General features: G+C 43.3%; 1 protein-coding gene across 3 annotated transcripts in view; it reads left to right on the top strand.

Annotated features, from left to right (window-relative positions):
• LOC310675379 (uncharacterized protein) overlaps nt 1–23,838 on the top strand; it is a 148,479-nt gene that overhangs the window by 115,855 nt on the left and 8,786 nt on the right. Inside the window, exons 4-5 of one of the 3 annotated variants that reach the window (XM_083435908.1) lie at nt 1,275–1,384; nt 1,874–2,492. The exons of 1 other annotated variant lie outside the window; for it this stretch is intronic. In XM_083435908.1, coding sequence (XP_083292034.1) covers nt 1,275–1,384; nt 1,874–2,063 — 300 coding nt within the window. In that variant the 3' untranslated portion in view covers nt 2,064–2,492. Of the gene's footprint in view, nt 1–1,274; nt 1,495–1,873; nt 2,493–23,838 lie in introns of those variants that run through there. One more of the 3 variants, XR_014510078.1, reaches the window with a different exon arrangement.

Genomic DNA, 23,838 nt, shown 5'->3' with positions numbered 1-23,838 from the left:
ACAGTGCCCACCAATTAGTCACATGATTTCCTCATGATGTCAATGGTTGACATGTGACTGGCCCCACCTGCATGTCAAAGTTGGCCAGTGGGTTGGAGAAGACAAAGATCCAGCCCACCAGCCCAATAATACTCCCTAATGACATCAGTAATGGGTGATGTTGGTAATGGGCAATTTCTAGATACCCTAAACGACTGTGATGTAGAACAGTTGGTCATGGAATGAACCAGATGGAGGTGACTTTGTTCTTAATCCAAAATGGTACCCAGAACCTGGTTTGAGACACAAATGTTGTTGGAACAGATTTGACACAGCTACAACAGTAAAATCAAATTTAGTGTATATGTAAGTGGGAAATTGTCAAGAAAGTTGAACACAGTCATGATTAATTTTAAAAGGGAAACTTCTAAAAATAACAACAAAAAAGAGGGGACTTGTAAAAAGGAAGCTGGACCGCAAAATGAAGATGGTCAGTTCTTTCAGAGCATGGGATTATTCGAAACCACAATTATATTGTGGCTTAGGTGGGGGGAAAGAGACGGGAGGAAATATTTTCTTATTAGTGGTGATTGCATTTGGTTTGCTCTTACTGCTTTTAAGGTAGAATTGCATTATAATTTCTACCATGTGAGTTGCTTTGAAACTTTTTGTAAAAAAAACCACAAAACCAACCAATAAGTGAAATAGGTAACAGCATAGCTAATAAAATGTTGTGTACTTTCATGTTTTTATAGTGTAAACTGCCCTCTGATTTTTGGATGAGGGGAGGTATAGAAATTTAATAAATAATAAAATAATAATTTATAGGGTTTGTTTTTGGGCAGAGGGGTTGTACTTACTGCTATGGAGTACCACCAGTACTGACATCCATTTTTTTACATATATATTTTTACATATACAACATTGCTGATTATCACATTATTACAGACAACCCAAATCCTTAAATAAGCAGGAAGAGATTTGTCTGACTGACCCCTACCCAGTATAATACTCCCAAGAACTCCCCCCCCATCCCAGCGTGTCTCTGTTTCATTGCCTGAATAAATTTAATTACACACTCAGTTTCACTCAGTCAGTCTCAATCACACTAAGGCTCCAAGACTGAACCTACCACCTCATAAGTAAGTTTTTCTAAAATCAATGACATTCTTAAATAAGTGTTTTTATTGTAGCCTTAAGTTGATGAGATTTAATGGAACTATCCCAACACTGATAAATGTTTTAAGGGACAAAAGAATGGGAAGTTCTCATGCACAAGTACTGCTTCATTTCAGTGGGAGAACCACCGTGGTGCTCTTTGGCTGCCCTGGGAGAAGAGAATGAAGAATAGAAACAAGGACATCTTTCCCAAAGCAGCAATGAAGAGCAAATTGAAACTCATCAGGTTTCTGCATTGTGTTGCAGCTGTACTGAATTCCTCAGCTCTGTGTTGTAGTCCCCTGGCAGCCAAACACCTCGACAACATCAAAAACCCATACTGCTCACTGCCAGCACTGTCCCTGTCCCTTTCATCAGATAGGTTCAAAGATGCTGCACAAGGCCACAACCCAAACCCAGTTTTGTCACAACCACACAGAACAGGAATCGGGAACCTGGTGTTGTCCACATGTCTGCATCCACAACACCCATCAGCCCTGACCATTTAGCCTGCTAGTTGGAACTGATGGCAGAGCTCCCTCTCTGCCTTACTAGACAAGAGGGAAGTTCTGCAAAGTTTTGCTATCTCTGTCCCTAGAGGCCAGAGAAACCAGTAGCGAAGCTGGGTGAGCCAGTGGGGGTGATGCCCCTTGGGAGATGCCGCCTCTCTCAGCTTCATGGGGTGCAGATTTGATTTAATTTTATTCGCTTACTTGCGTATCCCATCTTTTTCCAGTGTGAAACCTAAGATGCCATACATGTGGTTCCTGGGAAGCATCCTATCCTGGCATGGACTAGACATGGATCTGCTTGGTTTCCCTAGCCCCGGGGCTTGTCCACCTGTAAAATGTCCCCTGAAGTTTCTCTTCCTACAGCTCCAATATCAGCAGCGAGCCCATCTGGAAAAGGGGTTTTGGAGAGAATGACTGTAGAGACACAGGGGGCAGGTCCTACAGCCTTCCATCTAAAGTGAGATGGGTGGCAGACTAGAAGAGAAAGGACCTTCGAAGCGAAGGTAAACCTTGCTGCAGAACAAGGTTCACAGAGGGGACCCCCTTACTGTCTTTTCAGAACCACGCAATGACTTTCCCAAGCTTTTAGATGCAGTTTTCATCTCTAATGCCTATTTTCTGCTGCTTCTATGATTTTTGTTGCTTCTGGCTTACTACAGCTTCTTTGTACATATATTTAAAAATGCTATCCTTTTTTGCAAATTCCCCCCAAGGATAATAATTGAAGGGCAGTATAAAAACACATATTAGATACATAATACATGCTGCTGTAGACCTTTTCATCTGCCTACATTGCATTGCAATCTTGTGCTTACATTATAGGAAACAGTGGCCTTGCAATGTAACAAGAGAGAGAGAGAGAGAAAGAAAGTAAGAAAGACACGCAACAATCCTCTATAGGCACTTTCCGCCTGCTCTTCCCAATTAAAATATTATTTCATTGTCCTTTCGTGTCACTTTATTTCCCTCCAGTTTTGTGTCGATCATTTCCAGACACTAATTGCTAATCTCCAATTAGGGTTTGTGTGTGTGTGTGTGTGTGTGTTGGTGGGGGTGGGGGTGCTGAGGAGTTATAGCTTGCAGGTCACAGCTTCATTTGCTGTTGGGCTTGCAATTCCCACACACCCCACACTCCTTGCATGCACACTGCAGGATACACACAAGTCTCTCTGCGTTGTCAGGAGATTAGGCATTCATGCCACTTCTAGCTTGTGAGCTTCATTGTTTTAGCAGAAACAATGACTTGCGGTTTTTGCAGGCCGCCACAACATGGCACAGAACAAAAGGGCACCGTGTTGCACTGGCTGAATAGATAACATGTGTCAATGGTGTAAAATAGAGTGATTTACTCTAATGGAAACATTTGAAGTTTCTCAGAGTCACTTATCAGAGCCCAGCAGCCTATTTCATTAGCATTTTCATTTCCCCCCCTGTTGTTTAATTTAATCTAAGCAAACACAAGAAAGTTCATATGTGTGTTTTCCTCTCTCTGTTCCCTTTCATGAGTTACATAGACTAGGAGGGGTGAAAAATTCAAAACTAATTCCCTTGTCTTGGCTGGCTTGAGTTACCTCTCAGAAAATGTAAAATGCAAATGGAAGTGGCTGAGTCACTTTAGAGGTAGCTGCTGCTGGGTTCCTGAAACGAGGATTCGACACATCCACAGATGTTTGACAGAAACACAGTCACGCTGAAATTGCTTAGGAAGGATGCCCCAAATTTAAGCAGAAACAACAGAAAAGAATGAGACTCAAATGTGCCGCAAGAAGAAACTGCAGAAACCGAAAAGTGAATGTAAGCAGATGGCCCCAGATGGCTCAAGCTTTAAAGGAAGCCACAGGCTACACAACAAGTCAATACCTGTTAAAAACATAGATGAACTGCATCATTTTTTAGATGATAATCTGTCCCATTTTAAATCTGAAGAATGCTGAGGCATGCCAATGAGTAATTGGTCCAAGGCCAGTCAGTAAATTCCCTGCAGAAAATTCTGAAATGGAAATAAATTTTTAAATGGAAATAAAAGTTAAATAATAAGACAGCCCCAGAGCATATGCAGAGTGTGTTCTCTTCAACTTAGAGCAATTGCATTCCCTTCCCTCCCCACATACAGTGGTACCTTGGTTCTCAAACTTAATCCGTTCCGGAAGTCTGTTCCAAAACCAAAGCGTTCCAAAACCAAGGCATGCTTTCCAAAAAAAGTAATGCAAAATGAATTAATCCATTCCAGATTTTTCAAAACAAGCCCTAAAACAGCAGTTTAACATTAATTTGACTATCTAACAAGACCATTGATCCATAAAATGAAAGCAATAATCAATGTACTATACTATACTATAAAATAAATAAAACAGTACAGTGGTGCCTCGCAAGACGAAAAGAATCCGTTCCGCAAGTCTCTTCGTCTTGCGGTTTTTTTCGTCTTGCGAAGCAAGCCCATTAGCGGATTAGCGCTATTAGCGGCTTAGCGGGCTTAGCGGATCAGCTGATAAGTGGCTTAGCTGCTTGGGAAAATGGGGGGGGGGGAGGAAAAAAACCCCGCAGGAACTCGCAAGACATTTTCATCTTGGGAAGCAAGCCCATAGCAAATTCGTTTTGTGAAGCACCTCCAAAATGGAAAACCCTTTCGTCTAGCGGGTTTTCCGTCTTGCGAGGCATTCGTCTTGCGGGGCACCACTGTATTGTAGATGATAAAAATTAAAACTTAAAAAAATTCTTACCTGCACTGATGATAGTCATTGTTTGGATTGCTTTTATCCATTTCTGCAGTCACACAATCAATCAACTGGGTTCCACACAGCCACAAAAACAAAAGAACTGAAAAAGCCTCAAAAACAAAAATGCAAAATAAAAAGCAAAAACAAAAGCGCCAAACTTAATCCGTTCTGGAAGTCAGTTTGACTTCCAAAATGTTCAAAAACCAAGGCACAGATTCTGATTGGTGCAGGCGCCCCAGAAAAAATAGTTGACAGCTGCATCGGACATTCGGCTTCTGAGAAATGTTTGAAACCTAAAAACGTTTGGAACACTTACTTCTGGGTTTTCGGCATTTGCGAACCAAGGCGTTTGAGAACCAAGGTGTCACTGTACTTTGAATTAAGAAACAAGCATACTGAGCGAAGGCCTACCTCCTAGAAAGACCGAAGAGCTCCAGCACCTTGGAACGAAGCCTGATCTCACCTCCATTACCAAATAACTACAACCAAGAGCACACAGTTTTCTCTTCACACCAAATCCACTCCTCATTTCTCTTCTCATTCTCATTCCAGAAACTCCACAAATGCAGGTTCTGCCATCCCCATTCAAACCTATCCCCCCACTTTTATTCTTTTACACACACCTTCACGGTTTCTTCTAAATTCTTGTAGCCAGGAGGCTGGATATAAATCTTCTCAGTATATAAATACACAATAAAAGTACTTTTGAGCATATGCAAAGCCCCTCACCACTAAATAATGATGCACATCTGCCTCAGAGCAAATGCTTTGGCCATCGTTCACAGAACCCCCCCACCATGCACAAACTATTGTGAGTCTATAGTCCTTTCTCTCAAAAAAGTAAAACAGACAAAAATCACTCTTGCCTTGATTCTGTCTCCTTGCTTCCCTCGTTCTGGCATACCAATACATACAAAAAATAGTGAAAACAACAATAACATATACTCCTTATCAGTGCAGTGTAAGAAGGCACTTTAAAAATTTAATCTCGATATCAATAAATTAAGGGAGAAATTGACACATAATGTATTTATCAGCTTTGCCAAAGCAAATAAAGTCTGGGTTTAGTCAATTCCTGTGTGGGATCTCTCTTTGGAAATCTTGAGTCATGGAGAATGAAGGATGGAAATGTGTACCTTTGAAAGAAAGAAAGAAAGAAAGAAAGAAAGAAAGAAGAATAATCCCAAGGTAAAATAAACAAAATTAAAAAGCTGGAAGATTGCCGGAAGAAATATCAACAACCTCAGATATGCAGATGACACAACCTTGATGGCAGAAAGTGAGGAGGAATTAAAGAACCTTTTAATGAGGGTAAAAGAGGAGAGCACAAAATATGGTCTGAAGCTCAACATCAAAAAAACGAAGATCATGGCCACTGGTCCCATCACCTCCTGGCAAATAGAAGGGGAGGAAATGGAGGCAGTGAGAGATTTTACTTTCTTGGGCTCCATGATCATTGGAGATGGTGAAAGCAGTCATGAAATTAAAAGATGCCTGCTTCTTGAGAGAAAAGCAATGACAAACCTAGACAGCATCTTAAAAAGCAGAGACATCACCTTGCCGACAAAGGTCCGTATAGTTAAAGCTATGGTTTTCCCAGTAGTGATGTATGGAAGTGAAAGCTGGACCATAAAGAAGGCTGATCGCCGAAGCATTGATGCTTTTGAATTATGGTGCGGGAGGAGACTCTTGAGAGTCCCATGGACTGCAAGAAGATCAGACCTATCCATTCTGAAGGAAATCAGCCCTGAGTGTTCACTGGAGGGACAGATCGTGAAGCTGAGGCTCCAATACTTTCGCCACCTCATGAGAAGAGAAGACTCCCTGGAAAAGCCCCTGATGTTGGGAAAGATGGAGGGCACAAGGAGAAGGGGACAAGATGATTGGACAGTGTTCTCGAAGCTACCAACATGAGTCTGACCAAACTGTGGGAGGCAGTGGAAGACCGGAGTGCCTGGCATGCTCTGATCTATGGGGTCACGAAGAGTCGGATACGACTAAACAACTAAACAACAACAACAAAATAACAATCCCAACATCAATTTGGGGAAATGTCACAGAACTGAAGTAACAAATGTGCCTTCATTTGTACCTTGATTCAAACCATAGGTGTAAAGCACCCCCCGCCCCAAATTATATATATTTCCAGTTATCAAAACTCTTTTTGGCTTTCTTCAAAATTCCTCTGATGTTTCTGTTGAACAGGAACATGGCGAATTTCATCTAGATTTTGCTTTATTTGAAATCCCTGCTAGAATTCTAAACAGATACTCCACAAATTACATATTTTTTAAAAATGCCTGATGTACATGGATGTATGAGCCAGCCGTTCTTTGGTTAGGTGCTTAAACAATGGTGCTGAGCTGACTATGTAAAGCATGTAAGATCAGATGCAGTTCTTACTAGCCAAGCAACCATGTGAGGTGGGCTTTGGGGATGTGCGCACCAGCCAACATCACTATTCCCATGGCTCCCCATCTGGTGGAGGCTTCCCACATGTTTTTAAACCCTGATTTCCCCAGGTGCTAAAATGTGCCATCATGAGTACACAAGACTCTCTCTGCTTTGCCTGGGGCAGAACTAGCACGCTTGTCCCCACTGATCCCTCCCCGTTTTCTTTGCTCTTAAAGACAATGCCTGAGGAGGGCTATAATTAACTCGAGAAATCATTACCTCAAGACAGATGATGGCTGCTAGCTTAGATGGCTTTGGGAAAACGATAAGACAGATTCACAGCTATAAGCCACGAGAGCTGGAGGACTCCAGAAGTATACAAGGCCAGCTCTGCCAGGCAACAGGGCAAAATATGAAGGGGTGATAGTAATAGGTCAAAGCAGGGACTGGTGAATGAATGGTGCAACAGGGCCTTTTCAAGTGTTGGCACTAGCAAAAGAGCGGATGAAGCCCTCTTCATTTCAGGAGGCCTTTAGCAGTGTGCCTCCCATTGCCAGGTGCTGTGGGCAAGCAACAGGCCGTGCTTCTAGAGCTATGGACTGTGCGCATAATCACAGCCAATATTCATTTTTGCTTGGTAAGGAACATTGCTTAAAGCTAAGACAGACCTTGTTTAGAATGGCAGAGGAAAATAGGACTTATAAATAGAACTTGTGTTGGGCTCCCTACTTTTCTCCTGCTCTGAAATATTATGCACATTTCTTTTGACTGTGGTCTACAAACTACTGTTTTTTGAATGCCCGACTAAGGCCAGACCTGCACCATACCACTTTAAAGAGTCAAGGCTTCTCCTGAAGAATTCTGAGATTGGTTGTTTCTTAAGGGTGTTGAGAACAGTTAGGAGACTCCAATCTTCCTCACAAAGCTGCAGTTCTCAGAATGGTTTAACAGTCAATGCCTCTTTCCCAAGGAACTCTGGGAATTGTAGCTCTGTGGGGGAAATAGGAATATCATAACAGCTCTCGGCACCCATAACAAACTACAGTTCCCAGGATTCTTTGGGGAAAGCCATGACTGTTCACAGTTGTATGGCACTGATTTATGATACTGAGGTGGGGCCTCAGTGTGGGGTGTCTGGATTTGAAGATCTTGAGCCAGTCACTGTTTCCCAGTCTAATTTATCTCATGTGATTGTTATGAGGATTAAAAGGGAGGGGGAATCAAGTTTGAATTGGAGGTAAGGTAAAGGTAGGGTGGATGCAAAAGGCAACAAGAAAAAAAAGGGAGGGGGGAATTGCGATGATTAGAGAAGAGATGTCTATGTTGCATCCTAAATGTAAAACACCCACTTTCGTTTCGCTCATAAGTATGAAGGCAATTGTTATTTCTTCCAGATTTTCAACCCGAGGGGGGGCAGGAATCAGTGTTGACACCTGTAATTTGAAAGGTGCAATGGAAAACCTAGTGAACAAGGCATAATTACTATGCTCTCTCCATAGGGGGCACACTCTATGAAGCTCAACTACATGAGCAGATTAATTCTGCATCCTTTATGCTTTTGGGTCCCATCGCGATTGCTATAGCAACCCAACAAAATTATATGTAATGTCAACTTCTGCAAACAATTTTCAGGGAAGGAAATTCTGAGAAAAATAGACACAGGCAGGGACAGTTTTGTTGTTTTTTTAAAGCCCTGTATTGGAACATCAGAAATACAAGGAGCAATCGTATAGCAAGGGGCTTCCTGAGGGCAGGAACATAGAGGGAAGACTTAGGCTGGATCCTAGGCCTGCTCAGCTCAGTCATTAAAAAAAGGTAAAAAAGGTAAAGGACCCCTGGACGGTTAAGTCCAGTCAAAGGCAACTATGGGGTTGTGGCGCTCATCTCGCTTTCAGGCCGAGGGAGCGGGCTTTTCTGGTCATGTGGCCAGCAGGACTAAACCGCTTCTGGTGCAACAGAACACCGTGATGGAAACCAGAGCGCACGGAAATGCCGTTTACCTTCCCACCACAGTGGTTCCTATTTATCCAGTAGCACTGGTGTGCTTTCAAACTGCTAGGTTGGCAGGAGCTGGGACAGAGCAATGGGAGCTCACTCCGTTGTGGGGATTCAAACCGCTGACCTTCTGATAAGCCCAAGAAGCTCAGTGGTTTAGACCACAGCGCCTGGCAACCCACTGTAAGTTAAGCTGATAAAAGGCATTATGTAGCTCAAGTACTGTTTTTAAAGGCTCGTTTTCCCTCTCTCAGGCTGAGGTTGACTCAGCTAGCAGTAGCCACATTCCAGAACAGAGTTTAGATCTGGTGTAACTTTATGCTAGCTTAATTTATACTGGCTTGCTATATGCCAGCTTTGTTTAAAACCAGTGGATTTCTAATTTCAGTTATTATCAGATCTTTTTGCTATCTGAAGTCCACTATGCATACTATCAATGAAATATATTCACTGCTGTGAATACATTTTTTACTTCATACAAATCTCCACTATTTATTTATTAATTATTTTCATACCTTATCAAGGTCATAGACGCTCCTTCCTTGGAAGTTTTTATGGAGAGACTGGATGGCCACCTCCCCTGGACGCTTTAGTTGAGATTCTGGCATTGCTGGGGTTTGGACTAGATGACCCTCGGGGTCAGTGCCAGATTTACATATAAGCTAAACAAGCTATAGCTTAGGGGCCCCCCAAAATATTGCTGCATCAATAGGAGTATAGCATCTAGATCAAGGGAAGTTATAGTGCCACTGTATTCTGCTCTGGTCAGACCTCACCTGGAGTACTGTGTCCAGTTCTGGGCACCACAGTTCAAGAAGGACACTGACAAACTGGAACGTATCCAGAGGAGGGCAACCAAAATGGTCAAAGGCCTGGAAACGATGCCTTATGAGGAACGGCTAAGGGAGCTGGGCATGTTTAGCCTGGAGAAGAGGAGGTTAAGGGGTGATATGATAGCCATGTTCAAATATATAAAAGGATGTCACATAGAGGAGGGAGAAAGGTTGTTTTCTGCTGCTCCAGAGAAGCGGACACGGAGCAATGGATCCAAACTACAAGAAAGAAGATTCCACCTAAACATTAGGAAGAACTTCCTGACAGTAAGAGCGGTTCGACAGTGGAATTTGCTGCCAAGGAGTGTGGTGGAGTCTCCTTCTGTGGAGGTCTTTAAGCAGAGGCTTGACAACCATATGTCAGGAGTGCTCTGATGGTGTTTCCTGCCTGGCAGGGGGTTGGACTCGATGGCCCTTGTGGTCTCTTCCAACTCTATGATTCTATGATTCTATGATTCTAAAAAAAATTAAAGGGAAAAAAAACCTGGATGTACATTTCCAAATATAAGATAAAAAAACAAATAAAATGAAACCAACATATAGCAATAGTATGTATTACTAATTATTTCACTGTTAATATACTTCTTCTTAATTGTATTTCAGTTCAACAATTACTTTGATAAAATACATATTTTGTTATGTGCAAATGGCTTTAGATACCTATTAGGTCCATAAACTACCATATAGCATATATTCAACACAAAAAACAGCGACACTTTGTTGTTGACAAAGCACAGCTGGACATATAAAGGGCCCCATTACCTTCAGTAGCTTAGGGCCTCATCAAACCTAAATCTGGCCTTGCTCAGGGTCCCTTCCAATTCTCCAGTTCTATGATTTTATGTTCGGCCTTTTTTTTTTTTTTTTTACCATGGAACTCAAGATGTTCTACGTGTTATTTCCTGGCAGTCACCCATCTAGACACTGCCTAGTCTCAGACCTACTTAACTTCAGCCTCATGGGCTTTCAGACCATACACTGGGGACCTCTCGCCTGGAAAAGAAACAGGACATGTGGTTGTGAGATATTCAAGAGCCTGATATGCATGAAGATGTGGTCCATGATTAGTAAATGTAGCACACACAAGTAATTAGAGGTAATAAACACACACACACACACACACACACACAACACACACACACACACACACACACACACATATTGCATGCATTGTATTATGCATGTGGGGTGTTAAGTGCCCAAAGACTGGGGTGGGATCTGTTCCACAACTGTACACTGTGTGAGATAAGGGTTTTTTCTCCTCTAATGGCTTCTAATCTCTTCTAGCAGTGCAGAGCTCCATTTCATTCATTTATTCACTTATTTTGCAGGGTCCTCCAGGCAGCTTACAAGATGGAATTCTATAGACAAATCATTCTAAATCCACCATAAAACAACAGATAAAACAATTAAAAGCAGCAAAAGGCAGCTTCTAAAGCTGCTACAGCCACGACAGCTTCAGTACTCTGAAGGCCCTCAATTAACCTAGCCTTTTTGCTGACATAAGAGCTAAGAGATTGGGCCTGGCTGGTTTCCTGAGTGAGGGACTTCCACATAAAGCAAACCAATGTTCCTTCCGGATTGGATTGGAAGAATGGAATAATTTAGCTTGTGTAATGCCTTCATGTCAACTGTGACTAAGCATCCTGCCTCCACTTGGACCCTGAAGCTTCAAGATGGACCATATCATTCTGACCACCAATAGAACATGTTGAAGATACAACACAATAAAACATACCTTGCTTTCTTCAAGAATTCAAACTCACCAGTTTCTTGAGAGTGAGAATATTGGCTGCTTTCAGGTATTTTGGATCTCAAAAAAGTATCTGTTAGATTGTATCTGTTCAAAATAAAAGAATTTTCTTAGGATTGAGCAAAAATGCTATGATTAAAGGGAGATGTCATGGAGCTTTTTCAGATCAGGATTCACAGGCAGCTGGAAAGGGTGCAGAACTCAAGAGAAATCTTCAATGAAAAGAACAATGCGCACATTAGCCCCCACCGTCTCATAACAATAAGGTAAGGCCAGCCTAGTACCCACCAAAATTGTATAGAAATTCTGTAGTTTCCTGCAAATGAGGCAACAACCACAACCACCCATACGCCTTTTTTTCCCATATGGGAAGAAAAAAACAGAGTGCAGGTTTTAGCACAACACTCAACAATGACAAGATTTTTGGTGTCATATGGCCTTGGTAAGCAATGCCATGTTAAGGTGATCTAGCCAGATTATTCTGAAAACTGCAGCTTTTGGCCAAAAAAAGAGAGAATGTAAGTAATCCACTAGAAGTGTATTTGTCATAATATAACTATTTCCCTACAGCAGTAAAAAGACATAAGGTTTAGCCGAATATCCATAATTCCCATGGGGTATGATTATCTACTGACAACCATCCTCTAGATTTGCCATGCTGCTATCATAAAAAGTCTGCATTGTGCAAGATAATGGAGCTTAATTTTCTAAGAGATAAAGTCAGTTTGACACCAGTTTCAGTGTGTTGGCATTGTGTGGCAGTGTAATCATTTGACTATTGGACAGCCAATAGGAAGTCTCACCCCAGTGGTTCAGTGGTAAAGCTTAGACGATACAATCAATGTAATCTGAGGGCACATTAAAATGGAAATTTGGAACAACAGAAAGCTTACGTTTAGTGCCTGTTCTCCGGCATGTTGAAAGAGCCATCTCTGTTTCCAAAAGGAACAGGCACTTGGTTGTGGCCAAAGATTCTGCCACAACTTTTCAGATCACACATTTTAACTGATTGATTGTTTAGGTGGGGAGGTAGACAGGGTGTGTTTTATGATTTATTGTTGATATCTCCTAACATTTCACAAATGAAAATATAGACAGCGTTGTATGCATGTGCCACGTTGATAGTCCTGCAAAGAATCACTGCCTGAATACTCTCCTAGCATCCTGCTTAGTTCAGGGCTAGAGCAATGCTTTGTGTGCCAAAGTTTCCAAGTGCAATCTCTGCGGAGGGCTAAGAAACACCCTTGTGGAGCAAGCCACTGCCAGTACTCAGATCACTGAGGTAGATGGACAAGTTATCTGAGTTTCATAAAGCTTCCTCTGTCCTTATCTTTAACTCTCGTCTTGACTTGATTCTTCACTGTACTCCATGTATATGCAAATAAACCTATCAGCTCCTTTATTGCATTCATTCATCTCATGGAGGCTCTTGTCTCCGAAAGCTCGTGCCAATGTAACCCACTTAAGGTGCCACAACACTCTTTGTTTTCCTCAGCAGGTTGTGACAAGCCGAAATAATATTAACCTTATTGAGAAATGGTGCTAACCATGGAAAACAGCAGTGCTTTCATGTTCCCCCTCAATATTTCATAAAGCGCATCTCATAACATGCTCAAAGTTTGCTGTTACAGTGAAATGTGAAATTAAATACATGCTGATGTTTGCCACAAAGTAGAAACCGTGCAGCATTTCCTATAGGCAGGCGAGGGAATAGTTGTGGGGAATCTGATACTGTTTTGCAGTAACTGTTATGACATTGATGTAATTTTAATGGCACTTGGTTTTAATTATAAATATGCTGCATGACTTGGAGCCATCCAATGAGAAAATCTGGCAAGCTCAGCCTTGGTTTTTCCACCTTACATGGGAAGAATGATCCAGATCATTAAATTTAAATGGCCCAAAGCAGGCCACTTGTTTGCTCATTTGGCATCCCTGCTTGCAAATGGAGCTTTGCGTGGTGATGGCTTCTCTTTGCATTGTGATCTGCTGTACTTGGAATGTGCCAGCCCTCAAGAAAAGTTGATTAGTTAAAGCGGCCTGTTGCTTGTGGAGGCCCAGCAAGCAGAACACTCCTGTTTGGACAAAAGACAAGGGAGATGCCCTTGAACAGGGGTAATTCGCAACTGCTGGATTAACTTTCTAAAATATGGGCAATGATACAAGTTGGCAAGAAAGGAAGAACATGAGAAAGGTGACAGTGTTCAGACGGTGCGCGGTTTTGCATTGGCCAAGAGAATCTTCCTTCCCCTTCCCTTGTCTGTAGCTAAATCTGCAGTGCAATTGAGTTTTTGCTCCTTGTTTTATATCCTTGACCTTCTTTGCCTATGGCTAAAGATAGAGGTTGTTGGCACAGAATGTCGGTATATTTATATCAGCTGCTTTCCCTAAACAATTTTGCTTCCCCAGTAGCAATTATTACTGGTGAATAGCAATGCAGCTGCAGTTAAAAGTTGTATCAACATTTTCCTTTAAAACAGAAAAAGAAATTCTGTGGAGTATCTATGGAGCTGTATAAAGTAATGAGAGACAGCAAAATAAATGGGCCAGCATGTTAATTATGTTTGCAGCACTGCTTCCCCACAAAAAAGCTCCTGCAGTATTTTTAAACGGTGCTTGTAAAACACTCAGGTTCCCTCTTAAGACTCACACCTGTGTTTTAAGCCAAGCAAATATGTGTCTGCTCACACATGCAGCAGTGTGGTTGTTGGTTTTTTTTTGTGTGTGTGTGTGTGGCAATACAGTTGTGATGCTATTGAGTGAAGAAAACAGAATGGAGCAGGGCATTGCTTGAATTACAGAACTAAGCCACTGCACATGACTCTTAGTGGGCTACCGCTTTCGTTGCATGTTTTTATGGCAAACATCTCAATGGCAAACATCTATGTCTCAGACATAGAATCATAGGATCATAGACCTGTAGCGTTGGAAGGGACCCTGGGGATCATCTAGTCCACCCCCTTGCAAGGCAGGAATAATCAGCTATCCCATACAGGGATCAAACCTGCAACATGGCGGTTATCAGTACCACGACTCACATTGATAGAGTGGGGACAATACTCAGTTTGGTAGCTTAAATGCCAATCAGGGCTGAACTGGAATTAGGACCCTCTTGTGTAATTCAGGGCTCATCCACACTTCTGCTTTCCCTCTACTTTCTCCTGGGAAACCCCACTGGAAACCTGAATTGCTGTTTGCTCCAATTGAGCACTAAAGAGCACTTTCCCCAGGGGAAAGCAGAGGGAGAAGAGGAAGTATGGATAAGCCCTAAGGCTACCTAGTAAAGAAAAGATGGAGGTTTTATTTTAAAGAAAGACTTGTCTCTTCAAAGCAGAACTCTTAGTTCCTACACCAGCTCTAATCCTAAACACATAGTTTGCTTTTATTTCCTAAGGATACATTATCTTGATATGGAATGCTTTCAAATATATTTGTGATTTTTAAAATAGGATGAAAGATATGCATATTGCAAGATAGATAGAAATAGATATGATTTACATATGTAGCTTATAGACAGCTTTCACGAGGCTCCCACCCACCACCCACATGGTGTGACAGGCAGGATTAGGAGTTGGTATGTTCAAGTTGTGAAGATGAACATACTACAGATGAAGACCCTTTTGTGACTGACTGCTCCTAAAATCCTACATCTGTCTTCACCCTAAACTATATATTATTTACACCTTCTGCAATGCAGAGAATTATAAAAGCCTTAGCATAATCTCCCTCCCCCCCCCAAAAAAAGGAACTCTTAAAAGAGCATTTTCTGTTAAGATGAGGCTTGAGTTACAGTCTTGCAGAGCATAATGGGATAATCAGTACAGAGTCTGAATTACCCAGATGTGAGCATTACATTATGAATCCCCAGATCTTAGCAGGGAGAGAGAGCATTTGAAACAGAGAATGGGAAAGTTGGCAGGGAAACAGATAGCAAAAGAATACACGGTCAATGAAGTAAAGATTATCATCAGGACTTCATTTCTTGCAGGAGGCTTCAATATGGCTCTAGTCACTCTGTAAGAACATGGTTTATAGGCTGCAATAATGCTTTGAAGCTTTCTACAAGCTATGTAATATATATACACACCTAAATCCCAAAGATGCACCACTGTGTATTTTCCACTTTCTACTTAATCTCAGGAAATTCTAAACCGAGGGGGGGAAAGAGAGCGCCCGCCTTTTCATCCACTACGGCTGCAATCTTCCATGTAAGAATGACACTCGGAAAACTCGCATGCAGCAAGATTGTGTAGCACAGCTGTGAGCTGAAAAGACGTCTGGCTTAGAAGAGCAGCCAGCAGCCTGATATCACATATGTCCTGTAAAGCGGTACCATTTTGAACTGCAGGTGGGGAAATGGGTGGCTTGAATTCTCTCCCCACTCCCACCCCCCACTAATGCTCTTGATATTCCTGTACTGAAACTAGAATCATAGAGTTGGAAGAGACCACAAGGGCCATCGAGTCCAACGCCCTGCCAAGCAGGAAACACCATCAGAGCACTCCTGACATATGGTTGTCAAGCCTCTGCTTAAAGACCTCCAAAGAAGGAGACTCCACCACACTCCTTGGCAGCAAATTCTACTGTCGAACAGCTCTTACTCTCAGGAAGTTCTTCCTAATGTTTAGGTGGAATCTTCTTTCTTGCAGTTTGGATCCATTGCTCCGTGTCCGCTTCTCTGGAGCAGCAGAAAACAACCTTTCTCCCTTCTCTATGTGACATCCTTTTATATATTTGAACATGGCTATCATATCACCCCTTAACCTCCTCTTCTCCAGGCTAAACATGCCCAGCTCCCTTAGCCGTTCCTCATAAGGCATCGTTTCCAGGCCTTTGACCATTTTGGTTGCCCTCCTCTGGACACGTTCCAGTTTGTCAGTGTCCTTCTTGAACTGTGGTGCCCAGAACTAGTTTAACAGAAGGGTGATTGATTGACAGTAAAGGGCTCAGCCCTTGAAAGTGGACTTTTGGGTAGATCCACTCCATGCTCTCCATGCCGCAGACGAGATTAGAAGGGGGAGGGATCTTGTGCATTTGCAACACCCCTCTCCTCCCATCAATGGTTACCTGCTAAGCCTGCCTCCTTTCATTACACACTGTTGTATCCTGAAGTATCTTCCTTGGCTTAGGGCAATTTGTTTAATGCAGGATTGGGAAATAATGAAAATTGTAGTCCACTCACACCTGCAGGGTTACAGGTTCCCCACCCCTTTTTCATGATTTATGATTTTGCTATTTATGTATTTCTAAGTGTGGGCTATTTATTTTCTCTGAACTACTTTGAGCACAAATTTGTGAAACATGCAGAATATAAATGAATGGACTAGTTGAGAAGCTGTACAAATAAATACCTACCCTGCATGTAAAGAACTTATTTGGGTTCACGTCAGGGAAAGCCCACATCACCAAGCATCTCAGGGCTAAACTACATGTTACTTCAATCACATAGTTTCCCCTCAGGAAATTGCCAGTGTTGCCTTCACCCACTCCTGATCTGGAATGGGACCCTAGTGTGGAGGACAGATAGTTTTGGCCCAGGTCCAGGTGACCTCACTGCACCTGCTATTTGGGTGAGGGAAAGCCCACAATTTGGTCCAATTGTTTCCAGCACACAAATAATAAACACAAATAGTCAAAGAGAAATCAGTGTTCCTCTCGTCCAGTGTGCACGATGCCTTAACTTTAATAACAGTGTCTCCGAAAAATCTTACACATCACTTGGGAAGACAGGCGAACAAATATCTGTGTACTGGATGAAGCAAAGATCACCAGTGTTGAAGCAATGATTCTTCAACATCAACTTCATTGGACTGGTCATGTTGTGCGGATGCCTGATGATCCTCTTCCAAAGCAACTGCTCTATTCCAAACTTTAAAATGGAAAGTGTAATGCTGCTGGTCAACAAAAGAGTTTTAAAGACTGTCTCAAAGCAAATCTAAAAAAATATACTATAAACACCAACAACTGGGAAACACTGGCCTGCAAGCGCTCCAGTTGGAGAACAGTCTTTACCAAAGGTGTCATGGTCTTTGAAGACACTTGAACTCAGAACGCAAGGGAGAAACATGCCAAGAGGAAGGCACACTTGGCAAACCCTCACCATGATCAACTCCCGCCCGGAAACCTATGTCCCCACTGTGGTAGGATGTGTGGATCCAGAATTGGCCTCCACAGTCACTTATGGACTGTTTGTTAAAACCGTGTTTATGGAAGACAATCTTACTCAGCTACGAGTGATCGCCAAAGAAGAAGAAGAAGAAGAACTTTAATACAAAAAACATCATTGTTGGATTCCAAATTAATCAGTCAAGAAGAACTACAGCTACTCAATTAGATAGTCACTATCAAAGCCATGGATTCGTAGAGGGACCGGGACCTGCATGCTTCTGGGCCAAATCCAGCTAATTGGGGGGTGGGGCAATGCATGATCTCCCCACTTGCCAAAAGAATGAAAAGGGGCTATGGAGGGAATAGCAGACTCAGGAGTGCTAGCTAGCCATTTTGGAGGATTGGAATTAGGGCCTGTCCTCCCCGCCGACCTTAGTTTCTTATCAGGAGGTGAGGATGGCCCCATGAACAGGGCGATTAGAGAGCATTTAGAGTTAACTAATCTATTCAATTTAAAAGACTATGTACCCTTGTGATAATTCTGATGTGAGGCTGTAGCTTATAACCATTGATCAGCTGGGGTAACTTAACCCCTGTATTTTAAAAAAGAGACACCTCCCCCAGTGTATGGATGCTTCATACCATGACACATTCAAGCACGAAATTTCACCTTTTTTGTTTCCTGTAATCTTTTTCGCACCGTTTGGACTGAATATTGTCTTTTAGAGCACTGCCTTGCAAGCCTCCTGCTGATTTCTTACTTTGGCGCTAAAGCAAAAGCAAATGTCAAGCAACCCAAGTCATAAACTTGTAGATGTCGCAGTATTTATATACTAATGCCTAGACGATAGGATTCAATTATCGACATTTGGAAGAGGCATCCTTTTTGCTGCCACATAATACTACTCTCAAAAAAATGTTAGGTCCGAGAAAGCGGGGGTGGGGGGCATTACGGGTCTGAACTTCATAGTAATTAGTAGTAGCAATTGCTATCTTCCCACTCTCCACCTGTGAAAAGTCTCTATAGGGTACATGAATTTGATTAATGTAAAGTTGAGAACATTTGTTCCTTTTTCGGTATACAAAATCACCATCTGTGCAAAGAAGCAAAGACCTCTGTTAACAGATTTCAATCTAGGATGCCAACTTTTTTTAATTTTAATAGGATCGGAGGGGGGCAATTGCTACCCTGTACCACCCCTGGTGGAGTATACAGGGTTCTGGGGGCGGGGCAGAGTGGGCGGGGCATAGATCCAATAAATCACATGGTAGAAAGGGTTAAACGGCCATTCATTTAGCACACCCAATGAGTGACCATCTGTAGCTGGTGGGATCCATTCAGCATTCTGGGTGACAGGTGGTCCCGGCCTGGTTTCTTATCTTGTCATATGAACAATCACCCGCTTCCCTTTTCTAATATGGTGCAAGTACTCAGAGCTCTGTCACATTTCCTTCCATCGGGATAATTGCATTTGCCAAGCTTTTTACTACACTTCTCCATTCTATTTCCCAAAGTGTGCGTCTGGGAAATCAAGCGGAAACAGAAATGTTATTATTGGTAAACCATTATAATACTGACACCATGTAAAAAGAAGCTGCTCTGAATAGCAGGGTGATGTCGCTGGAAGTCGAAGGGGTGGGGAACTGAGATGCTGCCTGATGCGCCAGCCTGACAGAAAATGATACTGTTTTAAACCACGGCCCTAATTCTACCAAGTTCACTCAGAGTCCCACATGAAGTGAACCAGAGGGTGTTACTATTCAAAAGATGAAAACCCATCAAGTTTGAGAGAGGAGGTGGAACGTTCCTCTTAGACATGGGTAGGCAAACTAAGGCCCAGGGGCTGGATCCAGCCCAATCGCCTTTTAAATGCGGCCCATGGACGGTCCGGGAATCAGCGTGTTTTTACATGAGTAGAATGTGTCTTTTTATTTAAAATGCATCTCTGGGTTATTTGTGGGGCATAGGAATTTGTTCATTTTTTCCCCTTCAAAATATAGTCCGGCCCCCCACAAGGTCTGAGGGACTGTGGGGCCCCTGCTGAAAAAGTTTGCTGACCCCTGCATCTTAGATTAGGCTCCTGGCTTTTTGTTTGTTTGTTTGTGTGTGTGTTTGTGTGTGTGTATTGGGGGGCGGCAGTGGAAATTCAACACATTGAATTGTGCTCAGAAATGTACTGTGAGCAAATGTAGGTCTTATGTGGTCTCGGCGGCCGCTCCCAGTCACCAGTCTAGCTGCCACATTCTGGATTAGTTGTAGTTTCCAAGTCACCTTCAAAGGTAGCCCCACGTAGAGCGCATTGCAGTAGTCCAAGCGGGAGATAACTAGAGCATTCACCACTAAGGTGAGACAGTCTGCAGGCAGATAGGGTCTCAGCCTACGTACCAGATGGAGCTGGTAGACAGCTGCCCTGGACACAGAATTGACCTGGGCCTCCATGGACAGCTGTGAGTCCAAAATGACTCCCAGGCTGCACACCTGGTCCGTCAGGGGCACAGTTACCCCATTCAGGACCAGGGAGTCCCCACACTCACCCGCCCCCTGTCTCCCAAAAACAGTACTTCTGTCTTGTCAGGATTCAACCTCAATCTGTTAGAACCTGCTGTTAGTCTGCAAATTTCTAGGTGACCCCTGTAATCATGGCAGATTTCTTATTGTCCTCTTTTATTATTTGATTTGAACACCAATTGAGGAAAATTACTTTTATTTTTAGTTTAGCTGGAGGCAATGTATGCTAATTGTAAGAGCAATCAACTGGGAGATGAATACCTATTTAATTTTTGCTAGTGTGTTACTATGGAACCTAGTTTAAGGGGGCAATACTATGGCAAGATCTGCCGGCATGAGCAGCTTAGGGCACAACAAATCTCCAGCTCAGGTGACCCATTCCAAGCTCAGCCAGCATTAAGTCCACAACCCCAGCTCAGCCTAAGGCGTAACTTGCTCAGCCAAAACGGCAGCTCACAGTAAGCCCCCCAAAAGTGGTGTTCCAGGGTAATTGGGGGTGGGGGAAGTTTGGCTAGATTCAAACGTGTTTAGTTCAATCACGTGATCTGGCAACCACATAAAACACTATTTTAAAAGCTTCCTTTCCTTCTACCAGGTTTAAGGAGAAAAGTATGAGGAGCCCCACAGCAAAACCTTGTAACCTGGTGTTCTGGTATTAAGTTAAACCCCATATTTAAGCTAGTGTTGTGCCTATGTTCTGCCAAGCGATCACATCACGGTGAAATGTTGGGGTTATGTCACACAAATCATCAGAGCCCTCTTTCCCATTGGGCTTAGTGGTTCAATGTGCCAGGGCGCCGGCCTCTCTGGGGGGCCCCTGAGAGTGGGGGAGCTGCGTGGCTTTGCCGGTGGCCTCCCCTTTCCTTGCACGCCCGCCAGCTGTGCCCCGCCAACCATATGGCTGGGGGGCATGCAGCTTGCCTCCCAAGTCCCTGGGGGTTTCGCTCTCCTCCCGCGGAGGCTTGGGAAGGAAGCTGCATGCCTGCCAGCCATATAGTTGGAAGGGTGCAGCTTCCTTCCCAAGCCTCCGTGGGAGGAGAGTGATCCCCACAGAGGCTTGGGGAAAGGTCAACAACTCTGGGAAACGGGGGGTGGGGCGCCGGAGGGATCTTTGCACCACGGCGCCGGATATGCTTAAGAAGGCCCTGCAAAACATCACCCTGTGTCATGACTTCACTTCTTTTGTAACTTTCACAGATTTTGCAGCTCACAGAAAATCTTATTGCAGTGCATTAACTTCATAAAACTTAGGGAAGTGCTGGGTGAGATCCCATGGACAGTAATACTAAAAGGAAAGGGAGTTCATGATGGCTGGGAGTTTGTTAAGAGGGAGATAGTAAAAGTAAAAGCACAACTTCAGGCAATACCAATGAGACGGAAACATGGAAGGTGCCTAAAGAAGCCAGGGTGGCTATCTAAAGAACTTTTAACTGAGTTAAGATTAAAAAAGGATGTGTACAAAAAATGGAAAAGGGGGGAAACCACCAAAGAGGAATTCAAACAAATAGCCAGCACGTGTAGACACAAAGTCAGAAAAGCTAAAGCACAGAATGAACTCAGGCTTGCTAGAGAGGTTAAAAGCAACAAAAAAGGCTTCTATGGGTATGTTCGTATGTTCTATGGGTATGTTCGTAGCAAAAGGAAGAACAAAGAAACAGTGGGGTCACTCAGAGGAGAAGATGGTGAAATGCAAACAGGGGACACAGAAAGGGCTGAACTCCTCAATGCCTTCTTTGCCTCAGTCTTCTCCGATAAAGAAAACAATGCCCGACCTGAAGAATTTGGAGGAAATGATTCAGCAGAGAAAACACAGCCCAGAATAACTAAGGAGATAGTACAAGAATACTTGGCTAGTTTAGATGTATTCAAGTCTCCAGGGCCAGATGAACTGCATCCAAGAGTATTAAAAGAACTGGCAGATGTGATCTCAGAACCACTGGCAATCATCTTTGAGAATTCCTGGAGAACAGGCGAAGTCCCAGCAGACTGGAGGAGGGCAAATGTTGTCCCTATTTTCAAAAAGGGGAAAAGAGAGGACCCAAATAATTACCGCCCAGTCAGTCTGACATCAATACCAGGGAAGATTCTGGAGCAGATCATTAAGCGAACAGTCTGTGAGCACCTAGAAAGGAATGCTGTGATCACCAATAGTCAGCATGGATTTCTGAAAAATAAGTCATGTCAGACGAACCTGATCTCATTTTTTGACAGAATTACAAGCCTGGTAGATGAAGGGAACGCAGTGGATGTAGTCTACCTTGATTTCAGCAAGGCATTTGACAAGGTGCCCCATGATATTCTTGTAAAGAAGCTGGTAAAATGCGGTCTTGACTCTGCTACCACTCAATGGATTTGTAACTGGCTGACTGACCGGACCCAAAGGGTGCTCATCAATGGTTCCTCTTCATCCTGGAGAAGAGTGACTAGTGGGGTGCCACAGGGTTCTGTCTTGGGCCCAGTCTTATTCAACATCTTTATCAACGACTTGGATGATGGACTCAAGGGCATCCTGATCAAATTTGCAGATGACACCAAACTGGGAGGGGTGGCTAACACCCCAGAGGACAGGATCACACTTCAAAATGACCTTGACAGATTAGAGAACTGGGCCAAAACAAACAAGATGAATTTTAACAGGGAGAAATGTAAAGTATTGCACTTGGGCAAAAAAAATGAGAGGCACAAATACAAGATGGGTGACACCTGGCTTGAGAGCAGTACATGTGAAAAGGATCTAGGAGTCTTGGTTGACCACAAACTTGACATGAGCCAACAGTGTGACGCGGCAGCTAAAAAAGCCAATGCAATTCTGGGCTGCATCAATAGGAGTATAGCATCTAGATCAAGGGAAGTTATAGTGCCACTGTATTCTGCTCTGGTCAGACCTCACCTGGAGTACTGTGTCCAGTTCTGGGCACCACAGTTCAAGAAGGACACTGACAAACTGGAACGTGTCCAGAGGAGGGCAACCAAAATGGTCAAAGGCCTGGAAACGATGCCTTATGAGGAACGGCTAAGGGAGCTGGGCATGTTTAGCCTGGAGAAGAGGAGGTTAAGGGGTGATATGATAGCCATGTTCAAATATATAAAAGGATGTCACATAGAGGAGGGAGAAAGGTTGTTTTCTGCTGCTCCAGAGAAGCGGACACGGAGCAATGGATCCAAACTACAAGAAAGAAGATTCCACCTAAACATTAGGAAGAACTTCCTGACAGTAAGAGCTGTTCGACAGTGGAATTTGCTGCCAAGGAGTGTGGTGGAGTCTCCTTCTTTGGAGGTCTTTAAGCAGAGGCTTGACAACCATATGTCAGGAGTGCTCTGATGGTGTTTCCTGCTTGGCAGGGGGTTGGACTCGATGGCCCTTGTGGTCTCTTCCAACTCTATGATTCTATGATTCTATGATTCTATGATTCTATGATTCTAATTTCCCCCACATTGCCTGAAGAGCAACACAAGTGCCCTTCTCTTCCTCAAAACCAGACAGCCAAGCACCAGAGATCATAAAACCCACTGACAAATACCCCTTCCTCTTGGTTCATGTGGGAACCAATGACACTGCAAGCAATAGCCTCCAGAAGATCAAAAGAGACTACGAGGCTCTGGGCAGGAAATTGAAGCAATTAAATGCACAAATCGTCATCTCATCTGTCCTCCCAGTTGAACGACGTGGCCCAGGGAGAGAGAGGAAAATAGTGGAAGTAAACAGCTGGCTTCGCAAATGGTGTAAACAGGAACGGTTTGGATTCTTAGATCACGGACTGCAGTTTCTTGAGGATGGACTTCTGGCAAGCGATGGGCTGCACCTCACAACGGTTGGGAGGAATGTTTTTGCCAAAAAACTCAGAAACCTCATCAGGAGGGCTTTAAACTGACTAATGTG

This window comes from Podarcis tiliguerta, assembly GCF_965153285.1.
Source record: "Podarcis tiliguerta genome assembly, chromosome: 4".
Lineage (NCBI taxonomy): Eukaryota > Metazoa > Chordata > Lepidosauria > Squamata > Lacertidae > Podarcis > Podarcis tiliguerta.
Note: the sequence above shows the minus strand (reverse complement) of the source record. Positions and strands in the feature narration are given on the sequence as shown.